The following is a 27,730-nucleotide window of genomic DNA, read 5'->3' on the forward strand; positions in this document are numbered from 1 at the left end:
CATGAAGTGATTGCTCAGGTGATGCTTCTGTGCATCCTAATAGCCAATCATTAATTGGGTGCTCAGTTTCAGCTACTTTAGCTTGGTCACAGTCACTTCAAACCTGCAAGCTGCTTTGCAGCCCAACTCCACCACAGCTTTTCACTCATGACTTAATGTCAAGTCTGTTGTCAACGCTGGCCAACAAGAGACAAGACAGACAAACCAGTCCACCTAATTCATATTACTGCAAATGGAAATAACATCTTCTCCTGACTGTTGTGGTTACATGTTCTTAATTAGATCGCAGTGTTATAACCAGGGGTGCACATAAGTGGTCCGCAGGTGCGCATTCGCTGTCAAAATAAAAGTCGCGCACCAGATAAGAAGTTGCAACGCGCGTTTGCGTGCATAAGATTTTCTGGAGGAGGACAAACATGTGTTTAGAACTCTTAAAGATGTCGAAGAAGCTCCTTTAAGCAATTACTTTGGTGTTCCTCCACCTCCAAAGAAATGTCAGAAGGAGTCCGAACCGCAAAAGAAGCGCGTATTCTCGGAAAAGTGGTTGCAGGAGGTGAGCTGGCTTCAAACAAATGATGAACGCACAGAGATGTGATGCAGAATATGCCGTGAAAATCCTACTCTAGCGGACAAAAACAGTGCCTTTTATATGTACGCAAACGTGCGTTGCAACTTCTTATCTGGTGCGCGACTTTTATTTACCTGCGGACCACTTATGTGCACCCCTGGTTATAACTTTAAAACCTGTAGCACATGTCAGACTTTCCTGTCTTTCTTTCTTCCATCCCACAGTCACCCGCTTTCCTTCATTAACCGTCACTGCCCAATTAGATAGACCTGTGCTGAGTCCAGACACATCGGTCAAGTGTCTGGTTTCACTTCACCTCCCATGCAACAGTTCACCGAAAGCAATCAATTATTCTCAGAAATGTGTACCCCAGAGAGGGAACTCTTAATCCTTTGCAGCCTAAGACCCAAATTGAGTAAATTTAGGAATTTTGGAGCTGGAGTTCATTAGAACACGTTAGCGCTCTTGACATATGAGCAGTCAAGAGAAAAAGGTAGCATGTGAACCCTGGACAAAAAACAAAACAAAAACAAACTGGTATAACGCTTAGACAAAATGAATTTCACATACCCGAAATACACTCACCTCAAAGCAACCACAGGGCCAGTCTTGGCATACTGTACAAACACACCATGTTCTTTCGCCTGTGTAACAGCCACTTACCCTGTGAGATTCATGTGAGCTTGTTTGGTCTAAAACATTTCTTTATTTATAGCATCCTCTTCTCCTTCCTGGAGGGTCTTAATTTGAAAAGCTAATTGTACATAGTCGGGGAAGTGATTAAATCTGCTCCTCATAATGTGAAACAATGACAACGCTTCTTGCCTGCTGGTGTTGTTGCACAGCTGAATATCGGATCGCTGCAGACAATGTATGAACTTGTACGTGATTGTGATTATATCAGAGGCAAAAAGGCAAAAGTTAAAAATGATATAAAATGAGTGAATTGAAGTTTACATTAGAATGTATTTGATAAAACACATTGAAATATGTCAGGAATATGGAGTCTACCTGTGAATCAATGACTGAAGAAAACATGAATATTCACAGATAAGTATGAAAAAAACAATTTCTCGAGAATGAACGACCTTGAATGATCTCGCATTAATCTGCCTTTACTTTTTAACCACATTTTTCTGCACTGTGATGTTCCTTTAGGCTCTGTGCATTTGGTACGGCAGCACAGTTTTATCATAATGTAATGACACATGTTCTAATAAATTATAGGATTAATCTGAGGTCTTTATTCCCCACCTGACCATGACTTACAGCACAAGTTGTTTTCCAGTCCTCTGCTGTGAAATGAAGATTTGGAAACTAAGTAAAGTGAACTCTCTGACATACAGGATGTAAACATGTATGCCAAATATGATTTCTTCTCTTAAACAGTCCTTTGTGAGCATTATTTAAACAGGTGTTTACAAGTGTAGTAAGTGACTGTACATACTGAAGTAACAATTTGTTTTTATAACGACTTTAAATATTAGCATCTCCTTTTTCTGGAGTGAAAAACCTGTTATGCCATATGGGGCTGTTTTTTTTTTTAAACATTTAACACTTCCTCTAATATTTTCTAACATCAGATTTTAGCCAGATTTTTCATATTTCAGTCAGATATTTTTAACAGAAGATTAGTTTAGCTTTCCTTTCAGGGCGTTATTAGCTGGCTCAAGCCCATGTGTGTCATAAAGTGTACATTACACTGCATGTTTATATTGCAATAAAAGCAGCGTAGTGCAGTGATGTGCTGCAAAGGTCAGCTTCAAACGTTGCAGTTTGGATCAATCAGAAATCATCTTTTCGGAGCGGGTAAGAAAAACACAGTGTGCATCCTTTTATTCTTTCTTATTTTTCATATTTTTCTTGTTGAGGCGAAGGCAAAGAAAACAGTTCTTAAATCACTTATAAAGAAAGCATAAAAAAGGATAAAAATGAATTTGAGAGGCCCTGCAGGACTTGGTTTTTTGAGCTCTGCAAATTCCAGGCTGTCCTTCAAGGTTTATCTTTGCATTAAATTGGGAACGACTGTCATAATAAAAAATAAAAAAATCTCTGAATAAAAACTATTTATATCCACTAAAATCTGTTCATGCCTGTTCACCCACCTCCCCTCCTAGATTAAAGCAGGAGATAGATGTGTTGTATTTTTTAAGCTTAAGTGAGTGTTTGTTACAGCTGCTGCAAGAAAAACCCTGCTAAGCAGTATTGTTTTTTGCAGCACACGAGGCACGGTCTCATCCCCTTAGTTTGAGTAATGAAGTTCATCACATGTTTCACCCCATGAGGACATCAGAGAATAACTACACTCATTGAAGAAAGAAATGTCAAGCGTGAAACAAGACTTTCTGTGGGTTACGATGTTTCACAGAACAACTTCAGCCATTCACAAGCCTTTTTCGTGGCTTTTATCTGAGTGTACGTGAGGCCAATCTCGCTGTCTCCCAGAGCTAAAGCCGAGCCTATTACTGCCTCTATCTGCCAGCCTGGCCTCTTTGTCCTTGTTTCTTTCAGTGGTTCAGCCTGGTGAGATCATCAGCCCCGCTGTTGTGCCAGTGTCAGTAGAGTAAATGCCTCAATCGCAGAAAGGCCTGTGCTGTATCATCTTACCTTGTTCCCAGCTAACTTTTCGCAAGCTCAGAGTTACTCCACATGTATTAGACACTCTCTCTCTCTCACAAACGCACATGCAAACACACACACTTTGCACAGACCTCGTTTAAACTCCAGATTAAAGCCATTGTATTACACATGACTGTGCAAAGCCCCCTCAGCCGCAGTCTCACACCTTTCATCTGCATCAGTGGCTCCAAGGTACATCTTGAAATCTCTCGTCTCCATCTCCATCAATTCATTTGAACGCTTTGTATTACTTTTCTTTGTGAATTCAGTAAAAACAACATTGGCACATATTTTGAATTGCATATAAGTAAACAGAGTGTAGTCTTACAGAGCTTTATTAGTAGCCACATCATCTGTGTAGTTTGAAAACTTGTTGTGAAATGACTTTATCGTCTAACTTATCCAATCATAAACTGATATATAGAACCTTTTGTCTCAATGACAGCTCAGTTGCTGTCCACCAACTATTTATAACACATAAAAGACTCATGCTGTTGAACTAGAGTCACACTGAAACACAGACAGAAGCTCTTACCCAAGCTGCGAAACTGCTTTCCGTCTGTCATCAACACTTGCTTATCCTCTTCAGCGCCACAGCTGACAATTTGTCTAGAGGTGTGGTATACGCTGAACACGGCTGACGCCAGTGGTCACGCTCACGCTCCTGTGGGCATTTTAGTGTCACACTCATTGAACTGTGGATGGAACATGTGGGCTCAGAAGGCTTGAAGTCATGCTGGCCCGAGCTGCTAGAAATCAAACATGGAGTTGTTTTTAGGATAATCTATTCCCACAGTGCTGATTGCACTGTGGGAATAGATTATTCCCACAATCCCAAATCAGTTTGGGATTTGTCCTGAATAATGCTGACCTTGCCACCGGTGGCACAGAGATTTGATTCCCGGTAGTCCTCTGACTTGTTCAAACAATAAGAGCTTATTTAGATCACACGTGGAGCAGCAGCAAAGCGACAGTGTCGTAGCTACAATGGCAGCCTCGAGGAGGGTGCAGTAGAGCTAAAATTATGCTTTCCAAATGCTACGTGAACAAGCGTACTCCTGTCGCTCCTGCTTTTGTATTTCATTCCTGTTTCCAGCCTACATCCTGACAGCTGAATTGAGCATACTTTCATAGTCTCATCAACATGTTTGACATACACATAGTTGATATTTGTTTCAGTCACCCTGCAAGTCTTTACAAGCCATTAGTGGTTTGCAAAAACATTTCCACATATCTCCAGAGAAGAATTATTTTAGCTTTCACTGGATTTCCGTGGATTTATACTTTGTAGTGAAGTTCATCACAGGGATGTGAAAAGTAGTACTCAAAGATACCCTTTGCTCATTTTTGTTAGCATGCAGTATCTTGTTTTTCTGCCTCTTCAGGTAAAAGTGTGGTCAGCAGGGAAATCACTTCAGTATAGAGAATTCAGGGAATGAGAAAAAGGCTTTTCTGAATGAATTCTGTCTCTTTTGTCTTTGTGTTTCTTTCTGCAGCATCTTATTTGCGGACATTGAGGGTTTCACCAGTCTGGCATCGCAGTGCACAGCACAGGAGCTGGTGATGACTCTCAATGAACTGTTCGCCCGCTTTGACAAGTTGGCAGCGGTAAGGATGTAATCGCTTGCATGTATATGTAAAGAGCTGTGCAAAAGTCTTTTGATAGGAAAATGAGAAATAGCTGCAGTGATTCATTGGAAACGTGTGCAAGCATACATGGAAGTATAATATATATATAATATGTAAGGTCCTACAAAGCTGAACCCACAGTGGGGCTCATTGCCTGATTGTTGGTGAATGCAGCCAAAGTGCTTCGTCTCATCTGATGTCTCGTCGTCTGTTTGTGTGTGTTTAGCTCACCCTCACCTCTGACTAAACAGACACTGACCTGCAGGTTTTTATGTGTAAACAACACAGAGAGGAAAGATAGCCGTGTAATCTGGGTGATAGCCTTAAACAGCTCCTGCCTGTGTTGTTGCAAAATATGAAGAATAAAAATGTAAAATATAGCAGGACAGATAAATGCATCAATGCACACTTCCTATAGGTATGATAAAAGAAAAAAGTTTCTTTCATTTTGAGGACAGTTTAAATGTATCCAAATTACAAATCTGAAAACAGTAAAGAACTTAGAAAAGCACTGATATTAATTAACGGCTAATTCATTTCTTCTCGGCAATCAGACAGGACCTTCTATTCATTTCGCTTTAAGGAGACAAGAAGCGATGAGAGGATATGTAGTTTTCATCTAAGGATGTCTCATACAAATGCTACACTTGGACATAAAAATAACTGAGGCCCCTGAAGCTGCCGTTGGAGCTGGGGCTTTTTCATTGTTTGATTCCTCTGTGCACTTCTTGCTCGCATTCTCTGTAAGAAAGAGGAGCTAAGGTATGAAAAAGAGATGCATGTGAGGTCAGGGGAAAAATGTCTGTGTAACGAAAGGCCCAGTGGGTGTTAATTCTGAAAATATTTGCCCTTATTCTTTTATCTGATATTTGTTAGTGGTCAGACAAACCTGACTCCAATTTCATTATCCTGAAGTACAAAACTACATTTGTGAAAGTGGATCATTTCAGTAATGCAGTAAAAGAATGATATACAAAGAGGAGGAAATCATTTTTGGGATAAGTTTGGTCACTGACAAAGAAAGGAACAGCCCATTATATTTGAGTAGACAGAATATCAACCAGAAAATCCCTCAGTCTCAACAAAAGGTGAAAGTGCTGCTGTCAGATTAAATCAAAATCGAGCTCTTCAGCATCAACCTGACCCACTGTGTTTGCAGCAAGAGAAATGCTGAATATGACCCACAGAACACTATCCCCACAGTCAAGCACAGAGGTGGAAACATTATGCTTTGTACTGTTTTTCCTGCTAAGAATACAGGACGACGTCATCGCACGGAGGGCCCAGCGGACAGGGCCATGTACCGTAAAATCTTGGATGAGAACACTGAAGATGGGTCGTGGATGAGTCTTCCAGCATGACCCAAAGTGACTCAAAGCGTACCATGGCAACAGTGGAGTGGCTAAAGATGGTCATAGGGTGGCCGAGCGAGTCTTCAGACCTCAGTACTAAAGTAAATTGTGGAGCTAAAGCTTCCAGTTGCCAAGCAGCAACCAAGAAATTTAAAGGATTTAGAATATTTCTGTAAAAAGGAGTCAGCCAAAAACCGTCCTCTGTGCAAACTTGGCGACCAACTACAAGAAATGTCTGACTGCTGTGCTTGTCAACAAGGATTTCTCCACCAAGTTTTGCTTGGGGATCAAATACTTATTTTATATAATGTACTTTTTTTCTGGATTTTTGGTTGATATTCTGTCACTCTCTATGAAAATGAAACTACAACAAAAATTAGAGACTGTTTATTTATTTGTAAGCAAGCAAACTTCAGCGGGGGATCAAATCATTATTTCCTCCACTGTTTAAATACTGTGAAAGCAAAAGTTTCAAAATTTCCCAGCTTCCCCAAAGTGTCCCCAACGATGCAGTAGGACACTCATACATTCTCTGGTTAATGTATTACTAAAATATTGGTGGTATAGCGCTTAACAGCATAGTTCTTATTTTCCAGGTCTGCATTCACCACAATATTTCTAAGCGCGTGGAGACAAAGGAGGTCCTGATACAGAAAACTCAGAACAAATCAAATGCAACTGCAGCCCTCGTGCTCAGTGATCACAGTGTTCCATTAAAAATGAATGAAGCTTTCAGAGAAAAGCATCATCTTTGATGCTGCCGGTGCGGGCAAGTTCTAACAAAGACTGAATACTCATACTTTTCTGCAGCTGGCCTGAAAATCATTATCGATTTGGTCAGTTTGGTTACAGGTGCAAGAACTGCATGTATGTGTAGTCCACAGTATTTAGACACCAGGAATTAGTAAAGTAACCTTAGAGGCAGCTGGAAAAGGTCATTAAATACATAGTGAATGCTGCTGTGAACACAGACGTGAGCGCAGAGTTCCAGTGTTTAGAAAGCACACCATAACATCTGTTTTATGTCTGAACCGCAGTTTCATAGACGCACATTCAGGAACATTGATTTTTCTTTTTTCTTAGACAAAAACATCTTTGTTTTTTCAGCTAAACCTCAATATATACCATTTGTTTCTAAAAGGTGAAAAGCTAATTAATATTTCATAGTGAAACGCCAATAACGGCATTATATACCAGACAGGTTGCAACTGACACTTTTAGGTCCATGCCAGAGGTACCTTGTGTCTCTGCAAACACACAAAGACACACACAGCCGCACGTATTCTCTTTCTGTGCTTCTTACACAGTGGAGCTCATTGTAGTTTCTCAGTCCCATGTGCTAGAGCGATACTCAGGTGGCCATCACGAGACACTATATTCTCCTATGCCTTTAGGATCAACAGACAAACACATGCGCACACAGAAACAAACACACACACTGTTAAATGATTCTAAAAGTTAAAAGTTTTAAGGCAAATGTGAGGCATCTATACTTGGTTATTGTGGAAATCCTAGTTTCTGAACTCTGTGGAATACCAGGATTTCTGCATTCATTTAATAAAAGAGAATTTAGGAAAATTGACATAAGTGTTGGAATGACAAATAGATAATTTTTTGAAAGCAACTGACTCCTAGTCTCAGTAATGGTCTCAATAAACATGTGGATCAAAAACTTGTCAGGCAAGTTGTTACAATAAGTTTTGCCAAAAGAAAAAAATTCTCAATCTCAGGCTATTTCTTCTTTCATCTAGTTTCATTGTTTTGTTTAGTTTTAGCTCTAAAAATCTTGGCGTGAACTTTACATAGTATTGTAGGGGAAGCAGGGGAGAAAAACAGAAACAAGGACTAAAAGCCAAACACCATCAGAAATGTGTACTAAAACATTTTGGTATCATCACATCACAAATGTATAAAAGATAGTTGGGCAGATTTACAAACTACAAACAAAATCTTCGAAAGTGTAAAGCATAGAGGAAGGGTCATCATGGTTTGAGGCTAATTTCTTTCCTCGGGGAGTTCCAATCACATGAAAGCAAACTGATATTAAGATTTTTATTTTTATTTATTTATTTATTCTGTCAGGGCAGCAGGCCATCACCCAAAGCTTAACAAATCAAGAGAAAGAAAAGGATAATTTGTGGAAAATCTGATCTTGATCTAAATCCAGTGGAATGATTTAAAGATGACTGTTGAATGTCAAAAGAAACAAACAAAATCATCACTGTGCAGTTAGCGGTCACAGGAAACAGCTGGTGGACTTTTTTTTAGCCGTGCTGTCCAAATTCTAAAGATGTCTAAAAGATGAACTTTTGGGATTTTATTAGTTTGATCACATTGATTTTGTCAGTTTTTGTTTCACTAATGAAAAATAGATCACATTTATAATAATGCACAAGTCCCAGTAAGGGGATGAAGAAATTGAGTACCAAGTTTTCATAGCTTCTAATAAGTTCATGAATATACAAACAAAACATTGAGCTGAACTCTGGTAAAAAGTTTTATATTTAGGATTAGGTAGGAAATTATTCTATCAGTGCAACAATAACTTTAAAAATCATTAGTTTATTCAACAGCAGGAAAGGAAGTCTTTTGTTATTTGTTATAATTTATCAGTCATATGATTTGGCCTGTCTTACCTCAGTTCTGTCTACTTGATTTAGTTGGAAACTACTGAGGTATTTTGTCCACTGAATTGCAAGATACTATAGTAAGGTGAAAGATGAAGAGAGGATATCATAAGGTGGATCCAGTTATAGCTGTGTGTCTTTGTTTCACTGGCTCCCAAAGGTCTCCCACCATCGGTGAATTGCATAAAAGTGAAGTAACTCTAAAACCCATTGCAATAACATCTTTATTTTCTAGGATACCTCTCCAGTAAGTTGCTCTTTCTTGTGCTCATGCTTCCCGTGACAGGAGAACCACTGTCTGCGGATCAAGATTTTGGGAGACTGCTACTACTGCGTGTCTGGTCTGCCGGAGGCGAGGGCCGACCACGCCCACTGCTGTGTGGAGATGGGGCTGGACATGATAGAGGCTATCTCGTAAGTTGCCCCCTGACTGTAACAAGGCATCTGTGGCTGTAATTAAAATGCTTAAATATGTGCACATAGCAGACAGAGGTGGGGCAAATGAATAAATGGATGATTTCCAGATGCAGTTTTAGTTATATTTGATGTTCCATATACAGGGTGGGCCACTTATATGGATACACCGTAATAACATGGGAATGGTTGCTGATATTTAAGTCCTGTCTGTGGCACATTAGTATATGTGAGGGGGCAAACTCCTCAAGATGGGTGGTGACCATGGTGGCCATTTAGAAGTCGGCCATCTTGGATACAACTTTTGTTTTTTCAATAGGAAGAGGGCCATGTGACACATCAAACTTATTGGTAATGTCACAAGAAGAGTTATTTACAAGTTTCTGACCACTTATAAAATGTGTTCAATGTGCTGCCCATTGGGTTGGATTGTCAATGCAACCCTCTTCTCCCACTCTTCACACACTGATAGCAGCACCACAGGAGAAATGCCAGCACAGCCATCCAGTATCCGTAGTTTCAGGTGCTGCACATCTCGTATCTTCACACCATAGACTATTGCCTTCAGATGACCCCAAAGATAAAAGTCTAAGGGGGTCAGATTAGGAGACCTTGGGGGCCATTCAACTGGCCCACGACGACCAATCCCCTTTCCAGGAAACTGTTCATCTAGGAATGCTCGGACCTGGCACCCATAATGTGGTGGTGCACCATCTTGCTGGAAGAACTCAGGGAACGTGCCAGCTTCAGTGCATAAAGAGGGAAACACATCATCTTGTAGCAATTTCAAATATCCAGTGGCCTTGAGGTTTCCATTGATGAAGAATGGACCCACTATCGTTGTACCCCATATACCACACCAAACCATCTCTTTTGTTGTTCCAGCAGTCTTGGAGGGATCCATCCAATGTGGGTTAGTGTCAGACCAATAGCGGTGGTTTTGTTTGTTAACTTCACCATTCACATAAAAGTTTGCCTCATCACTGAACAAAATCTTCTGCGTGAACTGAGGGTCCTGTTCCAATTTTTGTTTTGCCCATTCTGCAAATTCTGTGGCCGATCTGGGTCATCCTCGTTGAGATGCTGCAGTAGCTGGAGTTTGTAAGGGAGCCATTTGTGAGTAGCTAATATCCGCCGAAGGGATGTTCGACTAATGCCAGTCTCCAGTGACATGCGGCGAGTGCTACGCTGTGGACTCTTGCTGAATGAAGCTAAGACAGCCACTGATGTTTCTTCATTAGTGACAGTTTTCTTGCGTCCACATTTTGGCAAATCCAACACTGAACCAGTTTCACGAAACTTAGCAAGCAGTTTGCTGACTGTAGCATGGGAGATGGGTGGTCTCGTAGGGTGTCTTGCATTGAAATCTGCTGCAATGACCCGGTTACTGCGTTCACCAGATATCAACACGATTTCGATCCGCTCCTCACGTGTTAACCTCTTCGACATGTCAATGGCTGTGAACAAAGAGAAACTTGTAAATAACTCATGACAGAATAAAGTTACATTGAAACCAAGCACACCATTGTTTTTCTTGTGACATTACCAATAAGTTTGATGTGTCACATGGCCCTCTTCCTATTGAAGAAACAAAAGTTGTATCCAAGATGGCCGACTTCTAAATGGCCACCATGGTCACGGCCCATCTTGAGGAGTTTGCCCCCTCACATATACTAATGTGCCACAAACAGAACTTTAATATCACCAACCATTCCCATGTTATTACGGTGTATCCATATAAATGGCCCACCCTGTACTTTGCCACATATGAAAGTAGTAATGAATAACATCACTTTATTTCCAGAAACCATTAAAAACAGTTTGTGACCATGTTGTCAGCTGTTGTCAGTGCCTCTTTGCAACTTCACAGTCAGAAATATTCTCTGTCAGTTTTTAAGATGATTATTGTTGAGTCAGATTAATAATCCTCAGATTAGGCTAAATGTCTGTGGTTGTCCTTCTTGTTGCAGAAAAATGAAATACATTTGCTGTTAAAGAGCAATTTCACCCAAATCACATAATTTCCATTTTCTTCGTAGCATGTAACCTGGATTTCAGTTTTATGCAGGCATTCGTTTATGAAAGTTATGATTCCCAAAGTGTTGGATGACATATATGGACATTTATGAGTTTACGGACAACTCTGTCAAAACGATCCGGTATGCATGTAGGGATTAAAATGATGAAACAGGAAGTTGCTTGCAAGCAAAAGCAGAGATATAAGATGCACTGGAAAAAAAGGTGATCCCTGGGATACCCTAACATCAACACACTGGTGACGAAAAAGCTTAACTTGTAAATTATCTCTTAAAAATGCTATCTGTTTTTATTTGCAGGCTGGTACGGGAGGTGACTGGGGTAAACGTCAACATGCGAGTGGGCATCCACAGTGGCAGAGTGCACTGTGGGGTGCTGGGGCTCAGGAAGTGGCAGTTTGATGTCTGGTCCAACGATGTCACGCTAGCAAATCAGATGGAAGCTGGGGGCAAAGCAGGGTATGTCTCTCCAATGATATTCAAGTTCAGACTGCCCTACTCTAAAAAAAGTTGGGATGTTGTGTAAAACTTAAAGAAGAAAAATAATTGAATCATCTGCAAATGTGATAAACCTGTTTATGTTGAGAAAATGTGGCATGTGCCAAAGTATTAGTTCATTTAACATTTGTTAGGAGCAAAACGTCTAAAAACATTTACCACTTGTGTAGCATCCCCTCTTCTTTTAACAACCGTCTGGGAACTGAGGAGGACCAGCTGGAGTTTTACCGGCAGAGATTAAGTATTTGGAACTGAGTGCTGATAACAAGGTGGAGGGTTCCTCTCCTCTTTAGCCGAGAGGATGTGGTGTCACTGTTTTCCTAAGAGAATTTCAAATTTTGATTCACCCAACCACAGAACAGTTTTCCATTTCGTCTCAGTACATTTTTAAGAGAAGACAGCAGTGTTTCTGGATGATCATATGTGGCTTCTTCTTTGCGTAAAAACACTTTAGCAAGCATGTATCAATGGGACGAGTAACAATGCCTCCTAAGCCCATGCAGTGATTTCATGGTTACAACTTATTGCACATCGCTGAAGCTTTGCTCATCCTCACTTCTGAGAAACTCTGAAGATGTTCTTTGATAACCAGCTGTTGCTTTTTAGTAACACTTACATTTTCAGCGTTTTTGTTTCCCCCGCTCCAACTTATTTTGAGATGTTTAATGAAAAATGTGCTAATATTTTTCACGTTTAAAATATCTCAATTTAAACATTTAATGTTTTATATTTTCCACTATCAACAAAAGCTGGGTTTGCCAAATAGAGTTGTAACCAATTTTGCTAAAACTGTTATATTTAACAGCCCACAGAGTTGTAGATATGAATATACAGTGTCTGAATAATCAATGTGTGTGTGTGTGTGTGTGTGGTTCTCATTTTAGGCGCATCCATATAACTAAAGCCACTCTGAATTACCTGAATGGGGACTATGATGTGGAACCGGGAACAGGAGGAGAAAGAAATGCCTACCTGAAGAAGCACAACATAGAAACCTACCTCATTGTGGGCTGCAGTCAGAAAAGGGTATTTCACTTATTACTGTTTATAGTACAACTATATACATCAAAAATACATTAAAGTGATTTAAAGTGGCATTAACTGATTATTAAACACGAGGGGGCAGAAAAGAAACTCTGTGAGCTGTAATTTATGGCTTATAGTGGGACACATTATTGTTTATTCTTATGGCTCTTATGTCTTTTTACTCCTGTTTGACATTTAGTAGCTGCAGAATTTTTCAATAATAATTTTAAATTTCAAGGAAACCCATTGTTGACCTATATAATATAATAAATTAGCCTGACACGATTTAAAGATGAGGTCAAGGGTCAACAGCACACGTCTGTCAAGGTTGAAAAAGTATAATGTAACATCCCAGAATTCCACTGAATCACCGTATGTGACATTTCTCTAGATCACAGAATCTGAAAAACTGATCGTTTTATCGTCTGTGTTATAAACCGGGAATCTGTTTCATCCAAGAGTGAGTTCGTCTCTGCTTCGCTGCGTGAGCTCAAGTTTGTTTATGACCAGACTTTTATCAGCTGTCTGTCCTCCAGCATCATCACAAGCTGCGACTATAGATAGCATATCATGTGAAGTGATATTGTCTTCTTATTTTGCTGCTCATTGCTGGGAGACAGAAGGAAGATTGTGCAGTCTAATTATTTTGGTTACTTTTATCTTTTCTTTATTTTTTTTTGTGAATACATCCTAAAGCCAGGATGCAGATCTAGAAATAAAAGTAAAAAGAAATAAAATGACTAGAGATTACCATCTCAGGAAACCAGCTTTTAACACAACACCAGAAGGAGAAAAGGAATATTTTTCATCAGTGTAACAGTTTTACACTTGGTGGATGTTTTTACTTCTTCTGCATTTAGGAGAAGATTACCCTCTGATATTTTTCTGATATATATTTGACCTGGGCCACTTCCATGTGTGGAAAAATATAATATGGTTTTGTCTCCTGTGTGATGTCAGTCCAGGTCATGTAACTGTTACATCAGCCGCCTCATCTGAATGTCTTGCCACGAGAGTCTCGTTGAAATTGGCTGTCGGACGTAGTTAAAAGTGGCCCTCGACATTTGAAATATTTGGATGAAATCTTTGTCGGTGAAGCCATTCACATCATGATCCCACCACTCCTGGCTCGAACTCCAGCATCCACACACACACACACACCTCTTTGTACCAAAGTAGCGGCTGTTATGCTACAAAGAGGCATAATGAAAAATGAGGCTCTCTTTTCCTCCCCTGCCCTTCATCCTTATCATCATCTGCTTACAAATTTGCTGACTTCCCCTGTTCATTTCTTTTATTTTTTCTTATTTTACTTGTTTATTATTAACAAGGATGATGTGCATTGTTATAAATGTATCAGAGTTAGCAAGGGCTAATCTAAAACATTTCCAATAATCAACTGTGACCAAACACAGAGAAAGTCATGTGACATTCAACGTTGCTATAAGGATTTGCTCATCTGCCTTCATATTTTCCTTTCTTAATCCATAGGGTTTAAATATGATGTGGACCAACCGTTGCAGCTGTAACAGGAAGGCTTTCCACAAGGAGTGTGCTTATTTTTGCATTTAAATACTCTGGGAATACCGTAAAAAGAGGGTTTATTTTATGTTCCCCCATCCTCAGATAGTGTCAGACAAACAAACCTACATCAACCAAATAAAATCATTCAGCACTGGACACGCTTAGCTTGACACAGCTACTTCCTAATTCAGGAGCAAGGCTCGATTTTTGATGATTTGTCCCAATTAATTGCTTTTTTTTAGAAACCGATTACATGGAATTCCCAGATTCACCACTTTCATTCACAAACTGGTAGCAGATGACTCCATCTTAAGGCAACATTCATGGCAGGTTTTGGTGACAGTGTTGGCACGACTGATAATCATGCCAGCACTGTGAGATAACGTTATCTTATTGGATAGAAGAGATATTCACAAGTATATAATTTGCAGTTGATAAAAGGTGATGAATCCTAAAATATGTTATTATAATTCTCGCAAAATGTGTGAACTTGTATGTGTAAATTTTATTTCTAAAACCTGTCTTTGCTTTTTCTGTCTTACAGAAAGAGGAAAAGGCCATGATTGCCAAAATGAACCGGCAGAGGACCAACTCTGTCACCCACAACAGTGGACACTGGACCGACCGTCCCTTTTACAACCATTTAGGTGGAAATCAGATCTCCAAAGATCTGAAGAGGATGGTAAGACAAGATTTTTTTAAACAAATGTTTATCGATAGATTAAAAGCATTCTAATGGTCTGCTTTGTAGTGCTGCTGTTTTTGGTGTTGTTGGAGTGCTAAAGCCAGGTGACTCTCCTGCCAATATCACATCTTGGCTCTCATTTGGTGATGAAGCCAACCTGTTGTTAATACAATAATCCTGAGATCTGCAGTCCTGGTAAGCAGCAGCTCACTTCGCCTCTCACACCTTACCCCTGGATCCAAGAGGCTCTCAGGAGCACTCGTGCAAGGGGGACAACAGCAACATGTAGGCGGCCGCAGTTAAGCGGGAAATGTAGCAACGGCAGAGAGATGGAACCTCACCGAGACTGATTGTTATTTACGTACCGTAGCACTTCCTGCTGAGCCGAGCCTGCATGTAGTGACTCACTTGGCGAATGGATGCACCTATGCCTGTTTTTCTTATATCCCCAATCCACTCACCTCTCACTGTATCTATGGCAGGAAAGAGGACGATGAAGTCCAGGCAACATGTGCGCTGTTATATATTGGGGAAATGGATTCTGTTCTACACGCTTTATTTTAAAATTGGTAATATTCACAAAAAGTATCTATTAAAAGGTGAATCCCATCATTTTTTTCACATCAAGAGCAGTTTTCTCTCAGATCAGATCAGAACAGCTTGTAATTATGTTATCATGTGAAAAGCGGTTAAATATCTTGTAAAGCAAATCTGGTTTTCCCGCAATAACAAGTTAATGATTTCATTGACATGAGGAATGAAAAGGGTTTTTTCTTCCCTGTGCTGTTGTCCTCATGGGTCATGCATATAATTAGCCTATTATTGACGTGCATCAGGCTGATTAATCTCTACTCCACTTAAAAGTAGCAGCGTGTGTTTTATTCTTGCTGAGCCTTCTCACCTTTGTAATACAGAAAATTCAGTGTTGATCTAATCTATCAATTGTAGCGCCCCGGAGAACAAACCCGTACTTAGTCCCTGAATCAAACAGCCAGGTCGTCTTCACGGCTACCAAGCTGTCCGCACGCATCTCGTGATCACAAGAAGCAAAACGGGTTTGTTTTTTTCTTGTAATATCTTGCTATGCTTGGGAACATCTCAGAGAGAGAACGAGATCTGCCTTTTCTTTTAGTTCCACATAACAAGATGAATCAATCTGATAACCACAACAGAAAAGATAACAGCAAGCACAGCTTTTTTTTCTGCTTCTGTAGTTTTCTCATCCTATTAAGTCCTGCTCAGCTTGTGGCATCATCAATGAACTGCACTTTTGTAATGGAAAGGCTGCTTTACAGTTGTAGTTTGCCGTTTGTTGCAAATCTTTTAGCTTTCAGTGGGATATTTTTATTCACTTCCAATGCGGGAAAATCAAAATCTGGACATAAGGAAGTACTGAACTCAGTGTTATAGAGATGCACGACTAAAAAAAACAAGAATACCACTTTAATGGTTGATGTCAGACATATAGAATGAGAACAGATACAAATATTTTATAATAATATTTAGGTCATGTTTATAGGTAGGTTGAGCACATTTTATAAAAGTTATTTTGGATCGATCTGTCTACTAAATGAGTGTAATGTCAGGTTGTGAGCACAGCCAGACAGAACAATAAGCTTACCTCTCTCGTGAATATACAAACACCCTTTTCTACATCTTAGTTCTTTGTAACAATCCCACTCTGACCAAAGCATTGGAAACAACTTGGGGTACAGCATCTGGACCGAGGCAATGCACAGGAGAGTTCGCCAGGTACAGAGAGAACATGCAAACTCCCCATTGGCCGTATTAACCAGTGTGCTTTTATTTTGAAAGAAACATCAGTTCTGCTTTAAAACGATTACTTTTCATTAAAATAAACTGTCTGCACAGTTAAGTATTACTTTCTGTATTTTTATGTGACCCACAGGGGGCTCTGTAGCTGACTTGGAGCTCTGTGTAGCATAAATGCTACAACAAGTGTGCACATAAAAAAAGAAACAACATCAAATTAATGCTGCATTGATTTACATTGGATCCTTCTGGCACTTAGAGCTAAGGCTGCTCAGCACAAAAATCATCTTATCTCTCATCGTCCTGGATGACTACGTTCAATTACTCGTCCTGACATCACATCAGCAGCTGCGTTGTTTTTCTTTCCTAATATCAGATGAGTGTGTCACCAAAGTCCTATAAAAGTTTGCAGAAACACGAACGCTTTGACATCAACTTTGTTTGCTGCAGCTCTGCCTTCCTTCATTGTCAGCCTCAGTTTTCTTTCTGCCTATTACTCTCTCACCCCATATCTTCATACCTCCATAGTCTTCATTAATCACAGCAAGCTCTGGAGCGAGCTTTGAAACAGAGCTGTAAAGAATAAGGAATCAAATATGCACAGAGAGCATGAGGGAGGGTTTTTATATGACCGGGAGGAAACCTGGTTATGTCTGTCAGACACAGAATGGACTTTGGAGGTATTCAGGATTTTACACATGTACTTCTACTCCTGCTGCCCATTCAGCCTCTTGCTTTTGCAAACAGGAAGCAGTGGAGCAGGCAGGAATGCAAATAATTTCGTTTTTACCTTTCACTTTTTCCTATTTGATTTTTTTCCCCCTTACTTTCATGCAGGGGTTAGCTGTGCTGAATATTTCTTCAGCATAGTCATTTGTGTGTTTCGCCACAAGAGGGAGGTAGAGCAATTTGAATATCTACAAGCTGGTATTCTGTAATGCTGTAATATGGCCAAATAGTTTAATGACAGTGACAATCTGAACATAGTATAAACTGAGTAACAAAATATGATTAATGTGACTTCATAATGAAAAACAGGTTAAAAAATATATTAAATTTTTTTCCATGACACAGCACACTGTATCGTTTTGCAGGACAGTTCACCCAAAGTGTTAAAGTTGTGTGCTTTGCATCTGTTTGTTTATAGACATATTCTATCTTTGCATTTCAAACGGGTGAAAATAACATTTGAAACTTGTCTTGTTTACCTCTGCTCGACAACAAAGCCTCCACTTCTTACATCTTTCTTATTTTGCTCATTCTGTCGGTTTATCTCTGCTGAAAAACTCAAAACCTACCAAAAATGTTTAATTTCACGTCAATCATAGCCGTCATTTCTCGCCGAATAGAGCTGACAGTGGGTGAACGGTCCAAATCTTGAGCTGAGTTAGATGCAAATGTCTTTTATTCGGTTCATACCTGAAGTGATCTGGGTGATTTTTTTTTTCCCCCCGTGTCTGCTGGTTTCCAGCCACAGCGAACCTTTCCCTGTAAGCGTATTTTTCATTTGGCTCAGGGTAATTATTATGTCATCAGGCCCCCAATAGCTGTCTAATGGCAGCGTTGCGGTTGCTCATTATTTGTGAAGTTAAATTGAACAAGCTTCAATCAGAGGAATGATGATAGGCTGAGGCTCCTTAATGTAGTTTGAAAAGGAAAATTAGAAAATTAAAATAATTTGTAGCAAGGTTCAACCGAAGCAATAACCGCCTCTAAGCGGTGTATATAAATCCCGAAAATCACAGGAAGGATCTAAACCACTGTAGTGATATAACTCGTCCGAAGGGTGGGTGTGGGGTGTGTGTGTGTTGGGGGGTTGTTGTTGCTGAGGTACCTTTCATTAGCTGAAGATGTCTTGGGAGATTGCTTGGGCTGTTATCTGTGAAGTCTCTGAAAAAATTGTTCTAAATCACCGTCAGAACAGCCAGAGCACACACTGATCGTCAAGCAGTTTAGTCCAAACATTGCAGAATGACAGATATTTAATGTAGAATGACAACTTCTAAATATTGCAGAACATTGGATGTTTTTGCTTTGTTATTCATTTTATCATTTTAAAAATGCTTTCATTGAGTGAATCACCAGATATGTTGATGTGATTGTTCTGAGTTGTATTAAAAGAGCGTTTAGCTGTAAAGAAAAAGAAAGCAGAACCAATCTGGTTTGAAAAGATTAAACACCTTTACCACGCGCTGCTCTAAAAATCCTATTTCCTGTTGTCCTTTCTCTCTTGCAGGGCTTTGAAGACCCCAAAGACAAGTGAGTAGTGACTCATTGTGCTTGTTGTTTTGTCTGTGTGCCACCTTAGAGGATTTGTTCTTGCTTTGCCCAAGACGATAGGCAATGATCCTGAAAATGAGCTGAAAGACAAGAAGAAGCACTTTGAAACACAAATATGATTGTCACTGGTAATTTTAACTGGAAAGTCAGAATAAATGGCATAATAATAAGATGATGTGCAAGATCTTTGATTTGTATGAGAGTCAGTGTCCAGGTAAAGGATCAGTTTAAATTAAAATGTTTTGGGGGGGGGTTTTCAATTCGGTTTTGCCAGAGTGCCAAATCATAACAGTCACCTTAAGGCATATTATATTGTAAGGTAAAGACCCTACAATAATACAGAGATAACCTTAACAATCAAACAATCCCCTATGCAAGTACTAGGCGACAGTGGGAAGGAAAAACTCCCTTTTAATAGGAAGAACCAGGCTCAGTTCAGTTTTCAACATGTTGGAGGTTCAAAGTGAAAATTAGGGCAGTTTTGTATGGAAGAGGTAATGCAGGAGTCTGCATTTGCACTTTAACCCTTTATCATGCAGCTGTAGCTTGAATATGTGTTGTGTACACAGCTAAGATAATAAAAAAGTGTGCCAGCGTCCATCAATATATGAACTTATCAGAGCTTGGTGGTTGCAATCACAGTTTTAAGCATCATTGATCGATAAGTCATCTAACGTTTCTTGGAGGGCAGGTTAAACGTGTTCCAGGATCGCTTCTAGCAGATGAATGCTTGCAGTTGTCGTATAATCCACCTGCATGAGTGCTAGTGTCTAAATTCTGATTCTCTCCATGAGTCTTTTGCTGCTGGACAGAGTTTATGTTCTTAATGTGTTGCAGTATCAACTGTTTCATCCAAGATTTACAAAAAAAAAAGGGCAGAGGAAGGGATAGTTAAGCCAAAGGCTCTCAGTGATCAAAGAGGAGCTGTCGTTTATGGAGAAGCTGTCCTCCTCTTCTCCTCCAAATAGTTCTGTATATGTGAGTTTGTTCTGAGCTGCAGCATCCAAGCCTCTGCCTCTGCCGCAGGCTACAGCACAGATCTTACTTCTTATGCAGACTGACAGGTTTTTAGAGTCGAGAGGAAGTACATGCTGGGTTTTTCGTCAACTGCTACACTGGATACGATGTCACAGCTCAGTTTGGAAATCTGTTTCCATCTGTCTTAAAATCAGTGAATGTAACGTATATTAAGACTTGACATCGTAGAGACAAACCAATCCTTTCTTTCTGATTTGCTGAGGCCTCAAATGCCACCGATTAGAGCTACAGTACAGCACTGAAACTGACAAGTGTTTAAAGACAAAACCTTTAAAGTTAGACATGTCTACACAAAATATTCCAATTAACTACTTAACAACTCCTAAAATTCTGCCTCCAATCGCTCAACTTCTGGGTATTGTTAAATCCAAACACAGTATTCCAGACTAACCGTCAAATGCATTTTATATGTAGGTGAATCTGCGTTTTGCAGATTTAGTGATTGTTTTTAGACAAATTGTCTCATCTGACTGTTCAAGTTTGAGGGCTGCAGTGATCTTTCAGGTCAGAGGTGTGAAAAATCTTCCTGACTTCTCAGTTTCTTCCATCGTTTTCACACTTAATGTTAATATTGGACAAAGATAACCCAAAGAAATAAAAAAATACAGTTTTTAAATGATAAGTTCAATTATTAAGGGAAAAAAGCTATCCAACTCTACCTGACAATACGTGAAAAAGCAGTTGCTGCTTAAACCCAATAACTGGTTGCGCCAGCCTTGGCAGCAAGAACTGCAATCATGCATTTGCAATAACTGGCAATGAATCTTTCATACTGCTGTGGAAGAATGTTGGCTCACTCTTCTTTGCAGAATTATTTTAATTCAGCCAGGAGAGTTTGAGCATGATTGACCTGTTTAAGGTTATGCCAAAGCATCTCAATCAGATTTAAGTGCAGATTTTGACTGGGCCTAGGTTTATGCCGGCTGTAATGGGACTCAAAGCTTCCAAGAAGTTCAAATTTTCTCTCATCAGTCCACAGAATCTTTTCCCAAAAGCCTTTGGGATCATCAAGACGATTTTTGGTAAATGTGAGATGAGTCTTTGTTTCCATTTTGATCAGCAGCTGTTTACTTCTTGGGACTCTCCCATGGGTGCTATTTTTGTCTTGCCTCTTTGTCATTGTGAATCATGAACTCTGACCTTTAGATGTTTTTAACATGGTGTTCTGGGTTCTTTAATGAGCTCTCAGATGAGTTGCCTATGTGCTCTTGGAGTAATTTTGTTAGGCTGGCCTCTCCTGGGAAGCTTCACCGCTGTTTCCATGTTCTCATTTTCAGTGTTGGGAAGGTTACTTTTAAAATGTATTCCATTACAGATTACAGAATACATGCCCCAAAATGTATTTTGTAATGTATTCCGTTACGTTACTCAATGAGAGTAACTTATTCTGAATACTTTCGATTACTTAATATATTATCATGCTGTTTACAACTACATGAATGTGATTTATTACTATTACTGAAGGTCCGCGGGTCTGAACCATAGTAAAGGGACCTCTGGTGTTGGGCTCGTAGCCGAAAACTAGCTTTACTTTGTTGTCTGGGTCAACTTTGCTTGCCAGAGACAGAGAGAGGCGTTGAAAGGCTGCTCCAACGGAACTTATTGTTTCGGAGGAAAACACGAACACAGCGTACAGTCGAGTCTTAATATCTTACTTACAACTGGGCTCGTCAGGCACTCTTCTTGGCTGCAGTGGTTATTATTATATTTACATGCTTCCAGCTCCCGTTTCTGCTACGATAACTACTTTTCGACTCTCCTTTTTCTCCCTCCTCGCGCTCACAGACACATAACGTGTATGGCAGTCCATTCTCCCTGCAGCACGGACTATACTGCCCGTGATGCTACATTCTTTAGAGCTATGCTTGTAGCATTCTGCCTGTTAGCTTAGCACAACAACAACAACAAAAAAAGGCGCTCTCTCACCCAGGAAACACAGTCACAAAGAGAGCGCGTCACCCTGTAACCATGGTAACCGTAACGCTGCCGCCTGGAACAACAGAACGTAGCTGTCAAACAAAACCCAAACAGTCCTGACCCGCGACAAAATGAAACAGGAAAGTACTGCTGTGTAATCCATTTATTTCAACAAAGTAACTGTATTCTGAATACCACCCTTTTAAACGGTAACTGTAATGGAATACAGTTACTCATATTTTGTATTTTAAATACGTAACGGCGGTACATGTATTCCGTTACTCCCCAACACTGCTCATTTTTTGAATAATGCCTCTCACTGTGGTTCACTTGAGTCCCAAAGCCTTTGAAATAGCCTTGTAGTCCTTTGCAGACTGATGGATGACAATCACTTACTTATCTGTTCTTGAGTTTCTTTAGACTGTGGCATGATTGTATTGCCATTTTTTAAGATCTCTGAGTCTGCCTCACTTTGTCAAACAGGGATTTCTTAATTCTTCAGGTCTTGTAGTAATCAGGCCTTGAATTGAATTGAAGTCAACTTTCAAAAAGAAAGCTTATCTCTGATCATCAAACTAATTTGATGATGTATGCAAAAAAAAGCCCCTAAGAAATCAGATCGCAGCACTGTGTATGATTTCCTATTTGCAGCTACACCTCAGGTTACAGTGGGTTGTTAAGGTGACCCTCGAACAGTTTTAGTAAACTTCTGTTTAGTCAATAGTTATTAAGAAAGTCTTTTGGCTTGATTTTCAGACAAGTTCTTTAAGAAAGCAGTGGATCAAAAAGTTTAGCTGCAGTAAAGCCAAACAGTCTTTGTTGACTCGGCATGAAATGTAAATGTCAATCAGTCTCCTCTTGTTTTATTCAGGCATTTTATTTTCAGAAACACACAGGAAAACCTAAACCCAGAGGACGAGGTGGATGAGTTTCTGGGCCGGGCCATCGACGCGCGCAGCATCGACCGTCTGCGCTCGGAACACGTCAAGAAATTCCTGCTCACCTTTAGAGAGCCTGACCTGGAGAAAAAGGTTAGACGCGCACACACGCGGACACACAAAGTCCAACTGCCAATATAGCAAAAGATAATTGGCCGTGACAAGCAATCTTCTTTGTGCAAAAAGCTCTCTCTTTTTCGGTCCCTCTGGGAAGTCACTCAAAAGCAAAGTATAACACAGAAAGAGAGGAAGCAGGGGTTTAAATGGAGAAGAGAAACTGCTTCAGACAGTGAATGGCAGGCTGAGAAGAGGTTTGCAGCTGGGTTGTTATAAAAGGAATTTGGGAGGAAAAAGGGAAAAAGAGTTTTTGCTTCGTGTACGGTGAAAGTGAGATCTGAAGGAATTTTGGAGAGCCTCCGGTTCCATGTCTGTCAGACCACTTCTGCCTTTAGGCTCGTGTACAATCTTTAAATCCTGTTGATCCACAGTTTGATTTTGAGGCACAGCAATATCTCCAAGTTTGGAGAAACAAGTTTCTCTTGGCCATACAGAAGGAGTATTTCAACTTAGAGTTTATCCAGTAAAATAAACTTTTTGCAGGATAGCAGCTGAGTAGCCGCTGCACATGCCAGACACGGATCAGTTGCTAAGATGTCTTTCATTTTTAAGGATCGTAAGTAGTTTTTTGATATCGGGATATGGTTTTCTTTTCAGCTGTAAAACGCCAATAACCAATTTTTTTTTTCTTTTTTAAACTTCAACAAACATCACGAAACAATCTTTTCAGCTTTGAAATATCAATACTCACTTGAAAACCTCACTGTCTTTCAGCCATTGTTCTCACATACGAAAGTCTAAGTCAGAATTTACGTCTGCACGAACAAATTATGCCTGTGCTCTGCAGGCTCGTGAGAATCAACTGTTCAAACTCTTGTCATATTTTTACATTTTGTTGTCTTTATTTTTCTAATTTTTTATTGACTGGTTCAAAGCTTGAGTATTTCAAGCTCGTGCTTTCTAATTTCAAATGGGATTTCAAAGCAGCCTCAAATCTTGACGGAGTTAAATGTCATCTGCGCTAAATGTCAGCTGTTCCCAGATTCTCCGAATGAAGAGGAAGTATTTAGAGAAATAAATAAAAGTCGAGGCTTACACTAGTTAAACCCATGTCAAGTGTGAACTCGTCATTTTTGTGATTTATGTCTGACTCGAGTACAGCTCTGCTACAAGCGTCTGTGGTGTTGACGTACTCGTTCCAAAATACCCAGAGAGACATAATTGAGTCAGACTTTTCATACTTTTTTATCTTGTTGGTTGTTTTGTATGTTTTTCACCCCTCATGCCGTCAGAGGGACAGAATGTAAGAAAAGTCTGTGTCACTGAACTGCTGTCTCCTTCCCTCCTGCAGTACTCCAAACAGGTGGACTCCAGGTTTGGGGCTTATGTGGCCTGCGCCTCCCTCGTCTTTCTCTTCATCTGCTTCATCCAGATTGTCATCGTGCCACCGTGAGTCAACACTTGGAAATAATACACAGATAGGACCGTGGAAGTTTGAGATTTACTTCACAACTTTGAAAAGTTTACTCTGATTACAGTTTAAACAATTGTAGCTCAAATGTATGAAATAAATAAGTGCAGAGTACACAAAGTGAGCTTAAACGGCCACACGATTCATTTATATATTAAAATCAGATAAACTTTTAGGACTAGAACTTTGGAGAAAGAGCACTTCTTACTAAAGGTTTTTCTTAATATACATAAAAGATAATGTGGGGGTGGGACGGGGTAATCAATATTCCTTTTGGTCTAAATGCAGTTTTTAATAATGCAGCACAATTTTAATATTCATTGCAAATTATTTTGTGAACTTCATGGCCATGGGCTTTGGACCCCCGGCGTCTCCAAGGCCTAGTTTGAGAACTACTGCTTTACACAATCAAAATTGGGTAGGTCAACATTTGCCACTTTATTAGGTACACCTGTTCAGCTGCTTGTTAATGCAAATATCTCATCATCCAATCAGCATTTAGGCATTTAGACACGGTCAAGACGACCTGCTGAACTTCAAAGAAGCATCAAATGGGGATAAAAGGTGGCTCCGAATGTTGCTGGTCTGAGTATTTGAGAATCTGCTAACACGGGATGCTTTGAAAATAGAGAAATTATCCAGTGAGCCGAAGTTCTCTGGGAGAACTTGACGCCAGGGGCCAGAGGAGAATGGTAAGCTGATATTAAGGCTTAAATAACCAGTCGTTAAAACCAAGAAGCATCACTAAACTCACAGCACATTAAAACTAAAAGCAGATGGACTGTAAATTTAGAGACCACACAATGTGCCACTCCTGTTAGCTGAGTGCAAGAAACTGAGGCTGGAGTTCCCACAGGCTTACCGAAGAAAACCGAAAAGTGCTTCCTGGTATGATGAGTCTCAGTTTCTGCTGGAACATCAAATTTGGTGTTAACATGATCTGTGCTGTGCTGCATCATCAGTTCAGGCTGATAGTGATGAAGAATTAAGGCAGTCTGAAGTCGAAAGGGGGTCCAACCTGGTACTAGCAAGGTGCACCTAATAAAGTGGCCAGTGGGTGTATATATATAAGAAGTTGCTCCAAGTTGAAACTGAATTGCTTGGTCTTCTAAATAGTACTCCCATGGTATAATCCCAAAAGCTGTCTTTATTAGGCAAATATAACTATCTCCTTATATTTCATAAGCACTAATACATGCGTTTTAATAAATTGTTTAGAAACTATGTCTTTGTTAGTGGTCAGTGTGTGCGTTCAGGCTTTGGAGCCTTACAAAACTCGGCACAGCTTTAGTCTTAATGCTGTCTGTTCCAAGTTCTCTTCCAAATTCTTCAGCCTTTATCCTTAAAACAGGACTTATAAAGATGAATCACTGAATAGAGGAGTAATAAAAGATGATGAGTAATAAAAAAGAATATCAGATCAAAATCAGCATAATTGCACCCGAGCACTGGCCAGATTTTAAAGCTCTGTCAGATTTTGTCTCAAAGCGAGCCCTCCTCTCTCTCTTCTTTTTTTGCAAACTGCACTCAGAGGTTTCTCCCTGCCCATCTCTTAGTATTGATCTTCTTTAGCCTGCCTCTTTATTAACCTTTCTCCTCAGTACTTTCATCTCACCACTCCTCTCTTGTCTTTTAATCCTGTCCTTAAAGTCCCACATAGGCTGCCTCCTCACATCTCATGTCCCTTGTTATTTAATCTATTTTTATAATCGCTTTTACCCTCTTAATCTTAATGCTTCTTCTCTTTGGTGTTATTCATTCCCGTCACACCCACGAGTAAGATCAGAATCAGAATCAGAATCAGAATGGGTTTATTGCCAGATGTTGAGGTTTACAACATTAGGAATTTGCTGCGGTGCTTCAGTGCAAACAATAAGAATTAAAGTGCTATGTAGAAAGAAAGATATGTGCATGAGATATACATGAGATATATACATGAGAATAAGAATTAAGAGTGCTACGTAGAAAGATATATACATGAGATGTTTACTTCCACAGTATTTAGCACAAGGTTGTAGACTATAAAGAGAAAGTGTTAACTTATCAGATGCCACACTGACTGTGAATTGCAGAGTAATAAATATTGCAGTAGATACATCCAATCTCTTTGTTGTCTGCAGCTCCAGACTGATGATCGGCTTCTTCGTCACCTGTCTCATTATCCTGACGGCTGTTATGTTCGTCTCAGCTGTGTACTGCTGTTTTGGGGTGAGAAGTCTATGCTTGTAATGAATGACACAGAGAAACTCAGAGCTTTGCTCAGATTTGTTGCAGATATAAGGCATTCGGCAAAGTGATAACCAATACAAGCGATTATAGATGCTTTTATGAGAATGTTATCCCGTAAGATAGCTGCCTCGTTTCAGTTCGGTTCAGCGTAAGACATCGTTCAGACAAATCTAAATGTTTTATCGGGCTGTGGTTTGGATGCTGTACTTGTTATGAATTGTGGTCAGAGAATCCTTCATCTAGAAAATGAAAGATATTCTCCTCAAAGGAAGTTCTTTTTGATCAGAATCTGTTACATTTTTACAACAGACTCCCTTGGTGCGTATCTATTATATGAATTAAAAATTGTTAAGTTTCCCTCGTGTTTATGTGAGTCTTTGAGAAAAGCTGCTCCATCTCATATTTACTTTATCTAACATAATTCAGGATACGTTTCATGTTTCTGTAGTTTGTCTGTATTCTTGCACAAGATTATTCACAGAAGGGAGCCTTTGTTCAACTTTGTTCTATAAAACTTTATGCATATTAGCCTAAGGTTACTAGACTATAAACTTCAACAGCAACAACATAAACTTTCAGCAGTCTCTGCTGTCAATTTGATCAGTATTTAAAGGTGCAATTATTGTTTTTTGAGTTACAAAAATGATTCTACTCATAGATAAACATTAATTAGTGGGTACTTACATGCAATATGTAATTCCAACAAACTGATGCATTCTCATAAACTTAGAATTAGTCCATTAAAATAAATAGGAGCAGGCTCCAATTTGTGGAAGCTGTCATGTTGCCTCGCTATCTTCAACACAGTTGCCGAAACGGACATCTCGGTTCCACCAAATCAGGTTTTATTTATTCAGCTAGAGACCAGCCACATGTGTAGTTTGCCAAAGGCGGGGAAAAGAGAACTCATAGGAATTCCTTAGGAGGCAAATGTTAATTCATACCTGCACCTTCAGGCTCAAGATGTGAAGGCTCATGCTTACAGTATGTGAAGTTGAACATGAAGGAAAGAGACAGCAGGACTGGCATCTTAATAAAACATCATCCTC

The 27,730-nt window shown here is 39.7% G+C and overlaps 1 protein-coding gene across 2 annotated transcripts in view; it reads left to right on the forward strand.

Annotated features, from left to right (window-relative positions):
* Positions 1 to 27,730, forward strand: part of adcy5 (adenylate cyclase 5) — a 97,080-nt gene that overhangs the window by 55,473 nt on the left and 13,877 nt on the right. The window contains exons 4-12 of one of the 2 annotated variants that reach the window (XM_082507339.1): positions 4,684 to 4,795; positions 9,082 to 9,209; positions 11,546 to 11,704; positions 12,628 to 12,769; positions 14,838 to 14,975; positions 18,988 to 19,010; positions 22,858 to 23,017; positions 24,333 to 24,430; positions 26,573 to 26,660. In XM_082507339.1, the coding sequence (XP_082363465.1) occupies positions 4,684 to 4,795; positions 9,082 to 9,209; positions 11,546 to 11,704; positions 12,628 to 12,769; positions 14,838 to 14,975; positions 18,988 to 19,010; positions 22,858 to 23,017; positions 24,333 to 24,430; positions 26,573 to 26,660 (1,048 nt within the window). The remainder of the gene's footprint in view (positions 1 to 4,683; positions 4,796 to 9,081; positions 9,210 to 11,545; positions 11,705 to 12,627; positions 12,770 to 14,837; positions 14,976 to 18,987; positions 19,011 to 22,857; positions 23,018 to 24,332; positions 24,431 to 26,572; positions 26,661 to 27,730) is intronic. The other variant, XM_082507340.1, reaches the window with a different exon arrangement.

This window comes from Aulonocara stuartgranti (genome assembly GCF_965226115.1).
Source record: "Aulonocara stuartgranti genome assembly, chromosome: 16".
NCBI lineage: Eukaryota > Metazoa > Chordata > Actinopteri > Cichliformes > Cichlidae > Aulonocara > Aulonocara stuartgranti.